Below are 20,488 nucleotides of genomic sequence, written 5' to 3' on the forward strand. Positions count from 1 at the left end.
TGCATCCTGTTTCCACTGATCATCCATGAGATGTTCCTACAGCTTAATTGGAGTCTACCTATGGTAAATTCAGTTGTTTGGACATGATTTTGAAAGGCATACACCTGTCTATATAAGGTCCCACACTTGACAGTGCATGTCAGAGCACAAACCAAGCATGAAGTCCAAGGAATTGTCTGTAGACCTCCGAGACAGGATTGGCTCGAGGCACAAATCTGGGGAAGGGTACAGAAAAATATCTGCTGCTTTGAAGGCCCCAATGAGCACAGTGGCCTCCATCATCCGTAAATGGAAGAAGTTCGGAACCACCAGGACTCTACCTAGAGTTGGCCGTCCGTCCAAACTGAGCGATCGTGGGAGAAAGGCCCTAGTCAGGGAGGTGACCAAGAACCCAATGGTCACTCTGTCAGAGCTACAGCATTCCTCTGTGGAGAGAGAAGAACCTTCCAGAAGGACAACCATCTCTGCAGCAATACACCAATCAGGGGTGTATGGTAGAGTGGCCAGATGGAAGCCACTCCATGGCAGCCCGCCTGGAGTTTGTCAAAATTCACCTGAAGGACTCTCAGACCATGAGAAACAAAATTCTCTGGTCTGAGAAGACAAAGATTGAACTCTTTGGCGTCAATGCCAGGCGTTATGTTTGTAGGAAACCAGGCACCGCTCATCTCCAGGCCACTACCATCCCTACAGTTAAGCATGGTGGTGGCAGCATCATGTTGTGGGGATGTTTTTCAGTGGCAGGAACTGGGAGACTACTCAGGATAGAGGGAAAGATTAATGCAGCAATGTACAGAGACATCCTGGATGAAAACCTGCTCCAGAGCGCTCTTGACCTCAGACAGGGGCGACGGTTCATCTTTCAGCAGGACAACGACCCTAAGCACACAGCCAAGATATCAAAGGAGTGGCTTCAGAACAACTCTGTGAAAGTCCATGAGTGGTCCAGCCAGAGCCCAGACTTGAATCCGATTGAACATCTCTGTAGAGATCTGAAAATGGCTGTGAACCAACGCTTCCCATCCAACCTGATGGAGCTTGAGATGTGCTGCAAAGAGGAATGGGCAAAACTGCCCAAAGATAGGTGTGCCAAGCTTGTGGCATCATATTCAAAATGACTTGAGGCTGTAATTGCTGCCAAAGGTGCATCAACAAAGTATTGAGCAAAGGCTGCGAAAACTTATGTTTTTCTTAATTAAATTTGCTAAAATCTCAAAAACCCTTTTTACATGTTGTCATTATGGGGTAATTGTGTGTAGAATTTTGAGGACAAAAATGAATTTATTCCATTTTGGAATAAGGCTGTAACATAAAATGTGTAAAAAGTGAAGCGTTGTGAAAACTTCCGGATGCACTGTATTTATAGCTGGCAAGCTGCTTTGGGTTTAAAATATCAGAGGTTCCCAAACTTTCTTGAATCACGGCGCCCTAGAGTATTTTTTTTCATGGCACCACTTGGCTGAAACTTTCTTATTGAGAAATTCAGAAAAAATATTAAATGAAGCAAATTGTGCTCAACTGTTATCCGTAGGTTCAGTTATGTGGTGGTGGACAGGGTCGTGCTTCTGTTTGCCACATATTTTATGATTGGCAGCTACCAGCACTGCGTTTACCTATCTCTTTCACCATAAATAATTAGATTTGGTCCCTGCAAGTGCCCTGCGGCACCCCAGGTCGCCACGGCACCCAGTTTGGAAACCACTGGTTTAAAAAATACTTTTATGCATGTGACCCTCAAAGGTATGTATCCTCTCTGGATCTTTCACCATCTGTGATGGCTCATGTTACACAATGTCTTTCTGCCATGTATATGCTCTCACCAGCTACTGATCTTTCCAGCCAGCCAACAGCAGTTACATATTATACGACTTTATTTCTAACAACACAACAATCCTCTAAATCAAGCCCACTGCCTACTTGTCATCCTTCACTCCAGTCTATCTTCCAGTTCTGTTACATGTGCGCACGTGTGACACCTGTGCCAGGTCACACATGCGCAGGAGACCCTGACTAGCTGACGGTGCAGTAGGTCTCTGCTTATCATCAAAGTTTATTTATAAGGCAGCACAGTTTTTGCAGTGATGTACAGAGTACTATAAATGCAGGGAGACTGAGCACAATAAAGGGTGTATAGATGCAATTACTGACCAAAACACAAGGCATACAGACGGGATGTAGTTGAAATCCCGGCTGTCTGGATGTTGGTGCTTGAATGCCGGCGCCGGAATCCCGATACCAGTCAGAATCATGGTGCCAGCATCCCGACGGTTAGTAGGGGGTTAGGCACTAGGATGGAGGGTTAGGCACTGGAGGGGGTTAGGTTCAGGCACTAGGTGGGAGGTTAGGTTTAGGGTGCAGAGAGGGAGGGTTAGGGGTTGGATGCGCCACAACAGGTGTCAGTATCCTAACCCTATCGAGATGCCGGAGTCTGGATTCTGACCGTTGGGATCCCGTGGGCCGGCATCCTGTACCCAACCCATACAGACAAGATACATACACTGACAAACATGAAAACTATAATTAAGCAGAATAAAAATGAATGGATGCAATTTCAAGCAATCACATGGAAGACAGAAGAATTTGGCATAAAACTTACAAAACAGGCCTGATATATATGAACATTACAGTTATGCAGAATAAAATGAATTGATGCAATTTCAACCAAATTACATACAGAAACAATGTGAGGAAGATGGAGAGTGGATAGACATAGGGTAGAGAACGCTGTGAGAGCTTACACTCTAAAGTGAGGGGGTAATGAGACAATATGCATAATTCATGTCCAGAAGAGGTAGGGAGGTTGGTGGACACTGGAGCCAATTAGGAACTGGGAAGGTAAAGAAACTAACTAGGCTGATCCTCTGACTAAATTAGTGGTGGTGAGATGGACGTAAAAATGGAATGCATCGGACCCGTAAAGAGCTTCTGCAAATAGACGGAACCTGTTCAAGTTACAAAAAGAGATTATGAGGCACGGTAGAGGACAGTCCAATTTGTAGGATTATGGCTTGAGGTGGTGATGGACGCATAGATTGCACGAAGGTGAAAATTTAAGAGGTTCTGATGGTGCAGAGTCTTAGATGGGGCACAGGCCTAGGAAGTGTACCGCGCTGGATGAATAAGAGTCAAGGATAATTACCGGGCACATGTGAAGCAGTTGATGGAGTTTTTATCTTGCTGCAGTGCAGAAGCAGGACACCAAGGACCATCAGGCACCGAGTCTTACTCCCGGTTCCCAACAGACCTTAAATCCTTTAGCCGACATGGGGTATGCCATTTGTTCTGGTCAGCGACCCAGCCTCAGACTGGGGGAGAGACCAGTACAAGTGGTTGTAATTTCCTAAAAGTGGGTAATCAAGGTCACTGTTGCTGCAAACCGAGAGAGTCCTCAACAACTCTATCGATTCCTTGAACACTGAGGAACTTTTACAGGGTGAGCTCATCCAGCCTGTGACTGCACAGCTTCATGTGGCTAATTGGCTAAAATGATTCTGGGATTAGTCTAAGGATTGCGTTGGCAGTACTGAGGCCAAGTCTAATGGATTGCCCAGTCTTTACTAAATACTGTCGTAAGGGGGTTGGGTACGAAATTCTGGCGCTCGGATCACGGCAGTCAGAATCCCGATGCTGGCATCCGGACAGCTGGGTACGAAATGCTGGCGCTCGGATCCCGGCAGTCAGAATCCCGATGCTGGCATCCGGACAGGGTTAGGATACCGACACCTGTCAGTCAGTATCCTAACGCTCCTGCTCTTCCACCCTCCCCGCTGCCTAAACCTAATCCTCCCCCCTAGTGCCTAACCCTCCCCTAGTGCCTAACCCCTAACCCTCCCCCCTTAGTGCCTAACCCTAACCCTCCCCCTAGTGCCTAACCCTAAACCCTAACCCTCCCCCTAACCCCACCACTTACTTTCGGGATGCAAGTGCCAGGATTCTGACAGGTGTCAGGATTTTGGCGCCGGCATTCTAAGCGCCGGCATCCTGACTGTCGGAATTATAACTACATCCCCCGCAAGGCAGTAGGTGCTTTGCTGCTTGGATGTCTCAGATTGTAACCTCCCCCCCCTAGTGCCTACACCTAACCCTCCCCCCCTAGTGCCTACACCTAACCCCCCCCCTTAGTGCCTAACCCTAACCCTTCCCCTAGTGCCTAACCCCTAACCCTCCCCCTAAGCCCAGTACTTACCTTCGGGATGCAGGCGCCAGGATTCTGACAGGTGTCAGGATTTCGGCACCGGCATTCGAAGCGTCGGCATCCTGACTGTCAGAATTATAACTACATCCCCCCGCAAGGCAGTAGGTGCTTTGCTGCTTGAATGTCTCAGATTGTAGCCCTCCCCCATTTCCGGAGTGGAAGAAGCATAATGTAGTACAGAACTAGATAACAAATAAGCGATCAAACATAGCAAGGGTCAGGGTCACAGGCAGAGGTTCAACAAGTTTTTACAGACATTTTGGTTGATAAATCGGCCTGAGAAGATTTTTTTATGGTAGAGAAAACAGCAAAAAGATTTATCCAGCACACTGCAAACAGGCCAGCATAAAGAGACTTACATTCTAACTGATAATAGCAATGCAGAGAGCTCAGTTGCATACATTTGAAAATATATGATAAAGGACATTGGGAACATACCTGAATATAGGGTCTTTTCTAATGGATTTGCCTCCATTCTTTACTTCAAGGTGCCGCAAGATTAGCAGTAAGATTACACATTGCATATATGGCTGTAAAGTAAAGGTATAATTATTGTATATTATATATATATATCCCGACGCCGGCATCCCGATAGGGTTAGGATATGACACTTGTTGGTTAGTATCCAAACCCTCTTTCCCCGCAGCCTAAACCTAACCCCAATACTTACTGTCAGGATGCCGGCACCGGGATTCTGACTGGTGACTGGATTCCGGCGCAGGCATTCTGAGCGCGGGCATCCTGACAGCCGGGATTTAAATTACATGCCAAATGAAGCACTGCTATCACCTTACTCTTCTGATTTAAACAAAATATGTATGAGGCTGAGCTACTGTACAAATTTAGGAAACAATGGAAATGTTTGGATTAATGAAAGAGTTGGTACTGACAATAAGGTGGGAATTTGAAGGGACATTTTTTTTACTTTTTACAGCATGTGAATTCCTTTGAGTACAGAATCCTACAAATGGTCACACACTGAACTAGCAGATTTAGTACTCTTTGTACAGAACCAATAAGATGAAGACAGATGCAATCTGTTCTGTTAGAACATGCATGTATCAATATGATAGTAACTGTGCTTAAAGTGACAAATAAATGGATAACTGGAAGTTTGTGAAACTATCCAAAAAGAGAATATGCAAATGTATAACTAGCAACTAACTCACATGTTTAGATATAGAAATGGAATTAGAAATTAAATCGAAGTAAAAGTGGACTAAAAGGAGAGGAGGGGTCTCCAAAATGGCTAATAACAGAGAGTATTTTCCTTGCTGAGTCTCATGTGGCTGTTATACCTACTGTATATGAGAACTTTGAAACACCCCTGGAATTCTATATACAGATGATACTGTTTTATTACAAACAAACAGTGCTTCCTATAACATGATATATGTTGAACAACGCTGTTAGCTTCCATTCCTCCCTATCTTCCCCTTCTGTGTCAAGCCTGTCTGTCTGCCCCTCCCCTTTAGAATGTAAGCTCTCACGAGCAGGGACCTCTTCCCTCATGTGCTTCTCCTTACACTTTCTTCTACTCCTTACTCCTCATAAGGGCACCTAACACGTCTCTGCCAACTCCCAGCTGCTTATTTTGAGTGTTTTAATCACTATTGCAGCAATGTATATAATGTCCTTCACTATACTGTAAGTTACTTGGTTTTTTTTGTTCACTTACTAGTTTTATGTACTATATAAGGCGCTGCGGAACACTTGTGGTGCCATATAAATAAAGGATAATAATAATAATAATTTTGAGGGCATCATGTAATGGATCTGCATTCTGTCTTTCTGCCACCAGATGACAGCAGTTACTCGATGTTCTAAATTTCTCCAATGTATCCAGCAGAGGGCTCACCATTCTCAAGTTAGGAGTCTGCTAGAACACCTGTTTGCTCTACGCTCTAATAATTCCACACTTGTTTTGCATACTGTGTATTTGTTTCTGCAACACCAACTAAGCCCATGATGTGTTCACTAGTATTCTTGAGTCCCCCTTGTCTGGATCTAAGTCCCATGATACACAGTTATTGGATATCAGTCATACACTGCGCTTCATAACTGATCCTGACATTATTATATTAAGTCTTTTGGTTTACATGAGTGTTTGCAAACAAATGTAGGCTTCATTCACAGAGTTGTGGTGGTTTATTTAAAAGGAAATTGTGGTTTCCTTGAAAGGAAATTAGTAATGAATTTAAAAATACTAATGTCTTTCAGCATCAGTTTAATGTAGATCAGTGCATTCTAACTTCTTAATACTGTACAAGAAAGAATGAAGAAAGTTACAATGTATTTTATGCTAATTTGCTGATATGTGTACAGAGGTGTAATTTCACTATCTAGGCAGCAAAATGGCAAGGCACACAACCCATACTTACCTTCCAACCATCCCAATGCATAACTTCAATTATCCCGCTTTTCGGACACTGTCCATCCGCGGGACGCAGTGTCCCACAGGCTGTTGGGAGGTTGGGTGACAGTGTCCCTTCAGTGCCGGAGGCTGAGGCTAGCCCTGCATCTCCCGTAGTGCTGGGCTTGCCCCCAGCATGATGAAAAACGGGGGCGCTCAAAGGGGAAAGGCCTAGCGGGCATGAGGTCACCCCCCCCTTGGCACGCGCGTGAAGTCCAGATTTTTATTTTAAGAATGTTGTAAAGTATGCAGATGTCACTATGTACGTCCCAATGCATGGAAAAATGAGAAGTACGTCTAATATGTAGCGATGGCCATCAGTGGGCAATGGTGGTATTATCAGTGGTTATCATCGATGTTATAAACCATTCAAAGGAAAACCACTGGTGGTTTCAACCATCGATGGTCATCCTTGCTCTATGACATACTGGGCTGCCAGCCAATCAGTACCGAGAGGGGGAGCTTCATGGGTGTATCGCAGACGGAGCTAGTCTCTGTGTCCTGACATTAAGTAAGAATAAAAAGAAACAGGGGAGGGGCGGCGCTCTCTGCCACATACGGCAAAACTATCTGACATCTGCTGTTAATAAACAATGTTTTGTAAGCATTGATGGTCGATGGCCATCCCTACTGATATGACCGTGTGACTATGATGCGTGCATCAGTTTAACCCCATCCCTGCTGAGCCTATTTTGGCAATTTTTGTCCTAGTCACATTTCAACATCAATATCTGTCATTATTTAAGCAGTACCCACAGAAATTAATCCTTGTTTTTATTTCATCCCCTATTTTGCCATCTGTTGATCCTGAGGAACCCGTCTAGGTGAAATCCCATGCTCTTGCAGTTACAGATTTGTCAAAGCAACTATCAGGGAAACTCATGTTACTTGTCCATGAGCTTAGCCTTGGTCAGGCATATAATTCCCTTTAGTAGAATAGGTCCAAGGGGGAATAGAGCGTGCTTGGGCATAAGGGTTATCCCACTCTGTCCAGGGGTTGGTGCAGGTATCATCCTCTTTAGAGAGGTGTTTGGGCACAGCTTTTTCCTCAAGGTCTCAGAATAGACTGTTGTTGGCTCCTCTCCACTCAGGTGAAGCCTCTGCTTCAGGGTTTCCACTGGGGAGAAAGACCACTGTGAAGATCTGGATCGGGATCTGTCTTCAGTGGCAGAATATGATCTTGGTAATGTTCAAGGCATGGTAGCCTTAATTGGGGCGGTTAGGTGCTTCAGATACAGAATGAATTTGAAGTTTAGGACTTGGTTCTGTTTAAAAAGAAAAAGAAACAGGCCATGAGTTTCCCTGCTTCCTCTGGGTTCAATGAAATATTTGAAGAGGCTTGGGCTCAGTCTGCCAGGAGATTTAAGCATGCTTGGAGATTTCAGGTTTTGTACCTGCCTCCAACAACGGATAAAGTTAAGTGCGAATCTACTATCTTAGTGCCAAATGCAGCCTCATTGAAGGATAGCTTGGACCAGATGATTGATTCTATGTTGAAAACAATCTTTATGGCTGTAGGTATTGTACTTAAACACCTCTTGGATTCTACTTGGGTAAGCAAGGCTGTTGGAATGCATGGTAGACGAGTTGGAGAAAGGCATTCAGGCTGGATTGCCAAAAGCGGAGTTGTTATACCTCTCGGTTAAGGAGAGGAAGGCTTCCGTCTATTTATTTGAGGCAATTGACACTGTTTAGCTGGATGCTAATATCTTGGGTGCAGAGGTAGAAAAGCGCTTGAAGCTATTCCCTTCACAGTGGATGTGCTTTATGGACTTGGATAAAATTACTTCTGTGACCACCAGGAAAGTTATTTTTTGCTGTCATCCACCCCGAAGTCTAAAGGGATGATTTTTCTTCCAGCTCGGTCCTTTTGTTTTCAGGGAAGAACCAGAGGACAGATTGTGTCGCATATGTAGGTCCAAACCCTGGCAGGATGTGGGGCTAGGCAGTCACTATTTCAGCAGGGGCTGTCCATTTATCATCTGGGATGGGATTTTAGTTTTCACGCATGCCAGTCTCAGATGTTGGAGTTCAGTAGTTCTACATTCCACTTTTCAGTGCAAGTGGGCAGCAGAGAAGTCAGCTCTGCTAATCAATGTGTTGGAGCTTTGAGCTCTGGGGGTCATTCAGACCCACTCGCGAGCGCAGGATGCTCGCAAGCAGGTCGATGTTGCCCCACTGCGCATGCGCACGACGGAGGGAGCTCCGTCGTGCGCATGCCGCGAGACCCAGATAGCGACGGGCTCTCCGTCGCTCCGGGTCTCGCACCAAAGGGGCCGTGCTGTCGATGTTGATTGACAGCACGCCCCGTTTGGTGGGCGTGGCTGCCAGACGGAGTCGTTCCCATGACATCACTAGTGATGTCAGTGGGAGTGATTTTGGCTCTGATAGAGCCAAAATCACTCCAGGGCTTGCGGCAGCGAGATCCTACCGCAGGGTCTCTGTCGCAAGCCCGATGGTCGCGATGGTCTTGACCATCATCATGGACGCTTGCATAAGCTGTGGGTGGTCACCCACAGCTATGCGAGCGTCCAGGAGGACGCTCCATTTTCATGGAGGAGGGCCCTGATTCAGAGCGAGCGCTCTGGTCAGAGCGTTCGGCTTTGAATCAGGCCCTCTGTTGAAAATGCTCAGAGCAGCCCAATCTCTAGTAGAAGGGGGAGGAGCAAAGGTTCAGATGAACAATGCAACTGCAGTGGCCTACCTGAACCATAAGGGAGGAACCAGGAGTACGCAAGCAATGAGGTGGGCCAGTCAGATCTTCTGCTGAGTGAATAAGAACATTCTGACTTTGACAGTCATTTTCATCCTGGGAGTTGAGAAATGGGAGGCTGCTTATCTAATCAGGCAGGATTTCCATTCGGGAGAATGGGCTCTCCATCCCTAGGTTTTTCAGCAGCTGGTCCACAAATGCGGTCAGCTGGTTGACGACATGATGGCATCGAGGATGAACTTCAAGGTCAGGAACTATTGTTCCCGGACCAGGCACCCAGCAGCTACACTGGTAGATGCATTGGCAGTTTGTGTTTAACTTTTCTCTCCTTTATCTGTTCCCCCCCGGTAGCATCACTACTTAATGTACAACAAAAATAAAGAGAGAGGAGGCAAGGGTAATCTTAATAGCTCCAAAATGGCTGAGAAGGGAGGGGTACAAGGATCTGCTAGTGGTACCTCTCTGACGTCTTCCTCAAAGAATAGACTTCATAACTCATGGTCCCTTACTGCTCTTGCTTTGTCCTAGCTGGCTATAATGGCATGGCTGTTAAAATCATGTTGTTGAAACCCATGGGTCAGGCAGAAAATGGAGTGCAGACTATGCTAAAAGCAAGGAAACTTGGTGTCAGCCAAGATCGATCACTGGGTATGAAAGACATACTGTATGTCTGTTGTGAAAGGAAGAACTTTACAACTTCTTCCTTTACAGGAGATTATCTAGGTTACTCCTGTATTTAAAGAAAGGTCTTGAGGCAGATCTAAGGTTGTGTTCCTTGAAGGCTTAGGTTTCTACCTCATGTGTGTTCTTCAAAAAACAGCTGGCTCTGACTCAGTGTTTCAAACATTTTTTCATGGTGTATTTCATGTAGAACTTCCGTATATTCATCTGGTGGTCCCGTGGGAATTGAATTTGGTCTTTCAGTCTTTGCAGGGGGCTCCTTTTGAACCAAAGGAGTCAGATGACCTAAATTTGCTAACATAGAAATTCGTATTTTTATTGGCCATTTCCTCAGCCTGTAGGGTTTCTGAGTTGGGCGCCCTTTTGTGTTGTTACCTTTTTTGAATTTTTCATCAAGATAGGGCAATGTTAAGGACAAATTCTGGTTTTCAGTCCAGGGTGGTCTCATGGTTCCACATTTATCAGGAAATTATAGTTCATGTTTTGTTTCAAGAGTCTCAGTTTGAAAGGTACTTCAATCGTCCTTTGGCTGTAGGCTCTAAAGATTTATATTGAGAGGACAAGAGACATTTGTTGGACATATAGGCCCTCATTCAGACCCACTCGCAAGCGGGCGCACGTACGTTAGGCGTACGTACAAAAATATTTAAATTCAATGGCTCGCTCGTATTTTCGTTCGCATCTAAAATTCCTCCCTAAACTCTGACGACCCCTCCTCTAACTAACGAGCGTACGAAATAGCGAGCGTACATCCCCGAAATGGCTTGAAAGGAACGCACGCACAAGTATAAACAGGAAGTGGCCTTGTCAGATGTCGATTACCTGCTCCTTTATTCTGCCTACCTCCATCAATCGTATCATGCCAATCAATGTATCAATTAGCTTAATTGTTTTTTTTTTTTTTAACAAATATCTTTGCCACAAAAAAAAGGCAAAAAAATATTAGGCCAATTTGTTTGTGTTTAAACAATAAATTTAAAACAAAAAACTGACATTGTATTGTGACATTATTGTACAAATGGGTTACATTTAATCCTGGCCCTAAAGGCAAAAACTGACCCTCTTAAAAAAAAAAAAAGGCCTCTTTAAGGAACGCTTAAAAAAATCACATAGCGATGCAAATTCCACAGTAAACCAAAAAAAAGGGGAGCTAATTAAAACATGATGACATTATTGTTACAATAGGCCATAACCAACAAATTGTGGGCAAAATAAAACACCCAAAATGTACGCTAATTGATTGTGTAATCATGACATTAGCAGCTCTGATTTCCACCTGCGTACGCTTTTGTGCTATCCCAATAAACTGCATTCCAAACACATACCAAGCCGGTTTTCAATCCAACACTAATTACTTTACTGACTAGCCGCGATTAATCGCAGCACCATCGTTGAGTCCCGGGACGGAGGAGAAGGCCATCGCCAATGTGGTCGAGTAATCCTGACCCTAAGCTGTGCGAGCATTTTGAAGGGAAAGCGGATGTTCCAGTGACGTATGAGACGGTCCGAACACATTTGACGTTCGCATCTGCTAATGTATGTACGCCCAAAAAACGCCTCGCCACGCCGGCGTTTTTTCATCTCCACCCCCGTCAACACCCAAAAACGCCCTGTTCTGTCAATCACATTTGACATGTCACTTCCTGTACGCTATTTTAGGAACGAGAGAAAAAAAAAACGCAATCTGCCGTACGCACATGCGCAGTGTAACACCGACGCATGCGCGGTTAGTCAACATCGGAACGCAACGAGCGTACTGTTGTTAACGTGCGGCTCTGAATGAGGGCCATAGTCTTTTTGTGTCGTATGATTTTTGGAGAAGAGGCTGGCCAGCCTCTAAGCAGACTATTGTTCAGTGAATTACCAAAGTAATCCATCAGGCCTACGTGGGAGCAGGTTTTCCAGTTCCAGAAACTTTGGAGGGTTATTCCAATAGTTTTGTGGGGGCTTCATGGATGGTTAGGCAATGGAACCTCAGCAGCAATCTGGTCGTCTGTACATACTTTCAGAAAATTTAGCAAATTTGATACTTTCATATTTATGGATACTAATTCTGTCGGAAAGTGCTCTGCACTGCCCAGGAGCATCCCCACCTTTAGGGACTGCCTTGGGACGTTGTCAGCATCTGCAGTGTCCTTCAGGAAGAAGGATAAATCTGGATTTTTTTTTACTCACCGTAAACTCCATTTAACCGATTCCATGGGGGACACTGGAGACGGTTTTTTTTTGCAATCGCCACCAAGAAATACTGTGTGGTTCTTGCTTTGGAATGAATTCACCTATCTATAACATCAAAAAGATGGATACTACATACAGCAAAAAGATGGATACTACGTGATAAGAGCTGCACTTGAAAATTGTATAGCACTTTTATTATTTACATGTTTGAATGAAATGCATAAAATAGGTAGGAATAATATGGTAGCTTAACAAGGCATACCATTTGAAAATTGGTCAACATCAAATGAGCTGACTCCTCTGGTTTATTGATGCTAGGATGTGGGAGAGATTTGGGCATTAGATTTGGTCATCATACCTGTTAAGTGTCCTCCTGTATCCACCAGATCTACTATTATTTCTGCAGTGCATTGTGATATTGTCTGATGATCACCAGACAGTAACCACTAAGGGGCCACATCATTTGAAAGAGAAGATTATCCTCTTTCAGATAAAAGCCCATAGATTTATTGAAGACAGGATGGGAAAGATTTTCCTTCTTCCTCAAACTTTATAATGATTTCTACAGTGCAGGTATGTTCTCTGGTGATGACACATGATCACCAAAGAATATATTCTCAGAGGGAGACTCCACACTTTCAAATGAGGGTACTCTGTGTCTGTGGGTGCCAGGATGGGGGACATAGCACTGAATGAGTAAAGGGTATTTTAGAAGAGAATCGGTATGATTTACCGCTGGACCATGCCCGGCAGTTGGAATCCCAACAGCGGCATCCCGGCAGAGGAGGAAATCCCGATCGTCCAAGGTAAGTATTGTCTAACCTAATTCTACCCCCTAACCCTAACCCTCCCTTAGGGTTGCCTAACCCTAACTTTCCCCCCCAGTGCCTAACCCTAATCCCCCCTTCCCCGCCGCTTAAACCTAAGTCCCCCGGGGGGGTGCCTAACCCTAAGTTTCCCCCGGGGGTGCCTAACCCTAAGCCCCCTTCCCCTAGCCTAACCCTAACCTCCCGTAGGGGGGTGCCTAACCCTAAGTCCCCCCCCGGGAAGCCTAAACCTAACGCTCCCCCCCTATGGCTATCCGCGCTTGGCGCCCGGCGTAACTTCGATCGGTAAAATGACAGGCATCTAGATTTAGACGCTTGTCATTTAACCTTCACCGGGATTAAGCAGACGGGAAGCCGGCTGTCGGGATTATTCCGCCGGATTCCCGACTGCATACCTTTTATAAGCAGGGGAGGGAGGTTGGGGTTGCTAAGCACGCCATTTGGTGCCCTGATTCCTATTTTTATAACATTGGGAAGTATGCACAGCCTTACATAAAATGTAAAACAAATGATCATGGTCTATGTTCACTGGTTTACTTACAGATATAACTGCCACCAACACTCTTCCAAGTTGTGTGTAGCTGTTTTCATCACCTGACACTTTCCAGGACATCTGCAAGAAAAAATAAATAAATGATTGTATAAAATAAAGTCATATACATTTTTTGGGTGTAACACTCTTGCAGTAATATTTGTTATGTAGGTGCAGAATCACTGTGCTAAAGATAAGCACACACTTGACAGATTAGAGAGCTGAAACGATCCTATTAACATCCAATTTCCAGGGTGTACACTATTCAGTCCCTAAAGATTGTTGAGGTGCCATTTTTAAATGTACAATGTCGCCCCGATCACGTACACATTACATTTTTGGCACAATATCTGCTCATTGGGACCAACGAATGTCACGCAGCACTCCTGATATTGGGTGGATATCCTACGGATTTTGGATTGATTTATGAATTATGGGCCTGATTCAGATGTGGACACAATGCCAATATTTAAGCAGTTGAGCGATCAGCTGACTGCGCATGCATTGCGCTCGCACTGTGCACTCACCGTATCTCAGCATACTTCTGTGATTATGTACGCAGAAAAATTGGCGACAGCATCTCAGTTCCCAAGCCCATTCTGCGCGACCTTAAGAGTAGCCCTTACCCACTTTTTCCCTTTTTATATCATCACTCGCCCACTGCAGTCTGCCTCTGACTTACCCCTTTTCTCTCTGGTTACCACCTTTCACTCCTGGCCTCCAACACTTATCCTGTGCTGCTTCCCACTTATGAAACTCCTTAACCCGTATGACCAGACTCTCCCCCAACCTTCAGTCCCTCAAACACTCTCTCAAAATCCACCTCTTCACTATAGCCTATCCTATCCATACCAAATACTACTCTCTGCATGCTCTACCATATAAAGTTCCATATCCTTACTGAATCCCACTACTTCCTAATTCCTCTAGTCTCACTGCCCAGTCCCTAAATGGTCAGCTGTTATAAGGAAGGACCGCTCTACCCATTGTCTCACATCTGCACCTCCTTTGTCAACTTTGTCTGTACATATTCTCTTTTTATGTGTGACTGTAGTTTCTATGATTTGTTACTCTGACTGTCCGGCACTGCAGAGTTTTTTGGTTCCTTTTCAATTAACAATATTCAAATTTGATGTGTTCTCAAAGGCAGTCATTTGCAGTAACTGGCTAACTACCTGTCTTGCAAACCAATTGTACATGCAATAGATTTGTGATCTGGCTTATGTGCTAATAGCAGTGGCTGCTATTTATAATGTGGCAAGGTACAAATACAGCTACAGATGAGGTAAGTGTTACATTGTATGCTAATGCTGAGTGACTCTGCTGCCATCTCTTAGCACGTGCAGTATGATTTCTCCACGCAAGTTACTGTAAGAACTAAATAACTGATAGGTTTCACTGAATGGCAGATATTGGTGATAATAAATTAACAGGACACTTATTTTATATATTACATGAGGAATCTGCAGCATCTGTGCTCTGAGTGGGTTGGGTATGGGATGCCGGCAGTCAGAATCCCGACAGGGCTAGCATACAGACACTTGTTGTTCGGTATGCTAACCCTCCCCCTCTCCCTACCCTAACCCTCCCTCTTTGGTGCCTAACCCTAACCTCGCCCCCTAGTGCCTGAACCTAACCTCCCCCTGCCCGCACCCTAAACCTAACCCTCCCCCTAGTGCCTAACCCTAACCCCTAAACCTAACCCTCCTTCCCCACCCTGCTACTTACCTTCGGTATCCCGGCAGTCGGGATGCCGGCATCGGTATTGTGAGAGGCGTCAGGATTCCCGCACAGGTAATATCAGCGTGGGCATCTCAGCCGCCGGGATTTGACTGTATCCCCTCTGAGTAGAGGAAACTCTTAGTCACCTGCATAAGAACTAAACGTGTGGCTGAATAGCAGAGGGCTGTAAATGGTTTGACAGTAACAACAGCTCACTGTGTAATTTAAATATAAGGTAATAATAATTTAATATTGGACAGTGTGTAATTATGCCACAGATGTGTTCACATACATCTATCCTCCGTGAGCTACATGTCGCGCTACACATAACACGGGAGCTTCGTGTGACAGCCGCTGACACGTAGCGTTTCGCATGCTGATAAACAACCGCAGTCGCTCACAGAATATAGACATACTGCATATAATTTTAATCAGCAGAAGCTGTGTCCTATCTATTGGCATCAATGTGCGAATAAGACACATTTGAAGGTAAAAGTTGCACGAAAAGACGCTCTGCGCGACAGAGTCACGCCACGGCATGGTGCAACTAGAAGGGCTGTTTAGCGTCCAAGGAGGCTAGATGTTGGAGGATACATCTGTACAATCAGCCTTGGCTGATTTCCACTATAACAGGGTCTTCCTTGTTAGATACCAGCACAGGTTGCCCAACCAATTGTCAGCAATAAACTCGACATCTTAAAGTTTACAAAAAAGCATTGGTTAAAAGGTTCATAGTGTGATCACATATTCTTGATCTGCTTTTGTTATGGATTCTCTGTTATAGATCTACTATATCACGCCAATGTTTTGCTTTACAAAGATATACAATTACCAAGCTTTAATATGCAGTGCAAAACTACAATTGCTGTTGAATGACTTCTTGTAAAGTTTCACATTATGGGGTAAATTTACTAAGAATCGAGGCGGATTGAGTGTGTTTTTTTTAAACTTGATTCGCATTGCCGAAAATCACGTGATTTGATGCTTCTGAAACTCTCGAATTTACTAAGAAGTGAGTTTAGCTGTGATCGAGTTGGGCGATGGTGAAGCAGATCGAGATTTCTCACCTGAGTAGCAAGTCTAGATAGAGATTACTCACCTGAGTTTGCAGTGTCCTCCCTCTGCCAAACTCTCCTGAACAAGCAGCCTTCATATATCAGTGAGATATGTGAAGGCTGCTTGTTTGTTCTACCTGTAAAAAAAAAGGGTAAAAAAAGACGTAGGGTCCCCCCCAAAAAACATAACCAGCCCCAGACTGCTCAGCTAGTCCTGGTTCCTAAAAATTAGGGAAGGGGGGGGAACGAGTAGGGTTACCCCGTATTTTAGGAACCAGCACTGGGCTGAAGCCTGTCCTGGTTTTAAAAATAGGGGGAAAAAATGCGTAGGGGTCCCCCTATTTTTAATACCAGCAGCGGAATCAAATCCAGCTGGGGTGTAATGCCACAGCCAGGGGACCCTTTCACCGGGTCTCCCCAGCCAAAGCATTATCACCCCAAGACGGTCAACCCAAGTCGGAGATCTCAACAGCCCAGTGCTGGTTCCTAAAATACGGGGTAACCAGGACTGGCTGAGCAGTGCGGAGCTGATTATGCTTTTTTGGGGGGGCCCTACGTAATTTTTTCTTATATGTATCCTTTTGTTTACATGCAGAAACATACACAAATCACACTGATCTGTGTATGTTTCTGCCAAACTCGCAGCTCAGGAGGTGGTCTATCTGAAACTTCTATTTAGCTGCAAGTTTGCTACAATTACACCCGAGCAGTGGAGGCTCGAGGTGAGGATCCTGATGACAGTTGACATAAACTGAAACGTTGACACATCTTTGCCTCGACTTGGAATTCTTTTTATGCCTTGAGTGCCGCACTTTCCCCGCTGTGTATCTACCTATTTGTGAGGGCACCGGCAGAAGCTGACACGTGTTTACTGTGAGTGCCGTTCTATATAAATTATATATATATATACATATATATACACATATACACAAACACGCACACACACACACACACACACACACACACAGCACACTAGTATTTTGGATAGAACACAAGCATGCATTTACCATAAGATGGTAAATTTTTTTAGCCACTCCAACTAGGATTAAAGTTTGCTGGTGAAATCGTTAATGATGCAGAACAGTTTGAAGAGCCCCCCTCCTCGCCCTTAAGACTTGCTGCAGTCCCTCAGTTATCAACTGTAAAAATGCAGCCCCATCATCTTCAGCATATGCTTCCATAATTATTTGTTCGGTTACAGAATCCCATGCAGTTCACATTTTTCATACATTTGTGTGTTCACGCTGCAAGGAATGACAGGTCCAAATACTAGTCACATTATAACTGTTTTTAGCTAATCATGGTCTATAGTGATCATTGGTTATTAATGCAAGGGGACTATGTAACAAGAGCCCCTGTTACATAGAGGCAATAGCTCATTTGAGATAACTGTAATTTAAGAACTATTGTATTGTTTTTCTAATCTGTGGGATTTCTACTTACTAATTCCTTATGATTCCATGCTATAAAGCACCATGTCAACAAAGCTAATTTGTGGTTAAGAAAAGGCTAATAAGAGCTCTATCAAGAAAGAATATGGCATACCTTTAAAAAACAGATCAGGCAACCAAGGAGTGGGTAGATCGGAATGAATATGGAAAAAAGGTCATGAAATATTGTAGATATCAAATCAGTCCATATGACGGAGGATAGCTCAACAACAGTGATAGTGATTAAACACACCTAAAGAAGGATAAAAAGAAAATGTAAATATTGAGCAGTGCATGATAAAACATGAACAATATTGACACTACTATCATGAACCTCACAAAATGTGTGTAGAGCATTATTTTAGTCTCCACATATTTTTGTATATAGAAATATATGTATGTGTGTGTGTATATATATCAGTGGTGCGGCACTCAGCAAATAGTCACAACTGCATGCATAAAGCTGAATATCAACGTTTCAGTGTCTTACCACTTATGTCAGGATAAAGTGGTAATACACTGAAACGTTGATATTCAGCTTTATGCAGTTGCGACTATTTATTTGTCAAGTGCCGCACCGCTGCTGTACCCATTGATCATCTGTGAGAGCACCGGTAACAGCTACTTCAATTTATTAAGAGTGTCGGACCAAATCCAATATATGTATATAGATATCTCATTATTGTATGCAAATATTCCAAAATACAGAATAATACAAAATAATATATATATATATATATATATATATATATACACACACACACACACACATACATACACCGCTGGTTTAGAACACCGCCATTTTCCAGAAATTATTAAAAGTTAAGCAATTCAAGTCCAAGTCCAGTGAATAACCTGTAATGGTACAAAGGTAAGCAAGCGGTACACTGCTAGAAGTTAAAAAAAGAAAAGTGTAGGTTGGCAAATAGTGAAAGATACAGGCAGATTCAATTTGCCATGCTAATTGTCAGCCCTGTGAGATTCAAGCAGTTGCCGCATGCCCACGCATTTAGCCCCAAAGGGTGCAATTAAAGCGGATCCTTCCTCGCAGACTCACGAGCTGTGAGAAAAAAATCCTGGTTAAACGCACCCTCTGGGACTCAACGCTCGGGTTACCCATAGATCACCTATAACACGGAATCTATGGGTTAACGTGTGTTACCCTCATGTTTACCGTGCTAGGAAATTAACTAATAATTGAATAGCTCTGGGTGGTTATTGAATCTGCCCCATAATATAAATTTCAGAGTTATAGAAAAAAACAAGAGATATGGTAAGAACTTACCTTTGTTATCTCTGTTTCTACGAAGTCCATAGGGTCCACAGGGTGACCTTGGGGTATAGCTGGATCCTGGATCCTCGGGCACCACGGAGTTAAAGCTTTTAGCTGCTCCCAGGATGCACTTGGGTCCAACCTCCCCCATACCCCGCCCCCGAGCCACAGGCACCTCAGTTGGTAAGCAGCCCAGGCCGGAGGAGGAGACGAAACAGAGAGAAGGAAGACTGGAACACACAAGAACCATACTCACAGAAATGGGAGACGGAAAACCGGTGACCAGTCACAGAGCCCATATGAAGCCAGGTGCGTCAGGGCGGGTGCCCTGTGGACCCTATGGACTTCGTAGAAACAGAGATAACAAAGGTAAGTTCTTACCATATCTCTTGTTTTCTACTTCAGGGTCCATAGGGGTCCACAGGGTGACCTTGGGGATGTCCCAAAGCAGTCCAACTAAGGGCGGGGACGCTCCTGTGCTGATAGGAGAACCCGGCGCCCAAAGGATGCATCCTGAGAGGCAAAGGTGTCAAACGCATAGAACCTCAAAAAGGTCTGAATGGAAGACCAGGTGGCCGCCTTACAGAGCTGAACAGCAGAGGCGCCACGGCTAGCAGCCCAAGAAGGGCCCACGGACCGAGTGGAATGAGCCTTAACCGAGGCTGGAACAGGTAAACCCTCCTGCATATAAGCCTCAATAATAACAGAACGAAGCCAACGGGCTAGAGTCTGTTTGTTGGCAGGCCAACCCCTCTTGTGAAAACCAAAGAGGATAAACAAAGAATCCGACTTCCTCACAGAACTAGTCCGGTCCACATAAACCTGGAGTGCCCTTACAACGTCTAAGGAAGTCTCCCCAGCCGAAAGATCAGGTGACTGAAAGGCTGGTACAACAATTTCCTGATTAATGTGGAACCTGGAAACCACCTTAGGCAGGAAATCAGGACGAGTGCGAAGCACCGCTCTGTCCTGATGAAAAATCAGAAAAGGGGGACGACAAGAAAGCGCCCCCAAATCTGAAACCCTCCTGGCAGAAGCAATTGCCAAGAGGAAAACAGTTTTAAAAGTTAGCCACTTGAGCTCCACTGACTCCAAGGGCTCAAAAGGAGGACCCTGTAAGGCCCTAAGAACCACCGCCAAATCCCACGGGGCCACAGGTGGCACAAAGGGAGGCTGGATTCTCAAAACACCCTGGAAAAAGGTGTGTACGTCCGGCATAGCAGCGATCCTGCGCTGGAACCACACCGACAGACCAGACACGTGTACCTTCAGTGAAGAAAGACGTAATCCTAAATCCAAACCGGACTGAAGGAAAGCCAGAATACGCGAAACTCGGAACACCTGGGGATCATAGTTTCTGGCCTCGCACCACTGAAAGTAAGTGTGCCACACTCTGTGATAGATCCTCGCGGAAGCAGGCTTGCGCGCCCTCAGCATGGTGGTAATAACGGAGCTAGAAAAGCCCCGAG

The 20,488-nt window shown here is 44.7% G+C and overlaps 1 protein-coding gene across 1 annotated transcript in view; it reads right to left on the minus strand.

Annotated features, from left to right (window-relative positions):
* Positions 1 to 20,488, minus strand: part of ABCA5 (ATP binding cassette subfamily A member 5) — a 242,453-nt gene that overhangs the window by 41,079 nt on the left and 180,886 nt on the right. Inside the window, exons 26-28 of the mRNA XM_088474514.1 lie at positions 17,862 to 17,999; positions 13,549 to 13,620; positions 4,634 to 4,725 (exon numbers count right to left, since the gene is read on the minus strand). Coding sequence (XP_088330640.1) covers positions 4,634 to 4,725; positions 13,549 to 13,620; positions 17,862 to 17,999 — 302 coding nt within the window. The remainder of the gene's footprint in view (positions 1 to 4,633; positions 4,726 to 13,548; positions 13,621 to 17,861; positions 18,000 to 20,488) is intronic.

This window comes from Taudactylus pleione, unplaced genomic scaffold (genome assembly GCF_031769625.1).
Source record: "Taudactylus pleione unplaced genomic scaffold, aTauple2 ptg000016l, whole genome shotgun sequence".
Taxonomy (NCBI): Eukaryota; Metazoa; Chordata; class Amphibia; order Anura; family Myobatrachidae; genus Taudactylus; species Taudactylus pleione.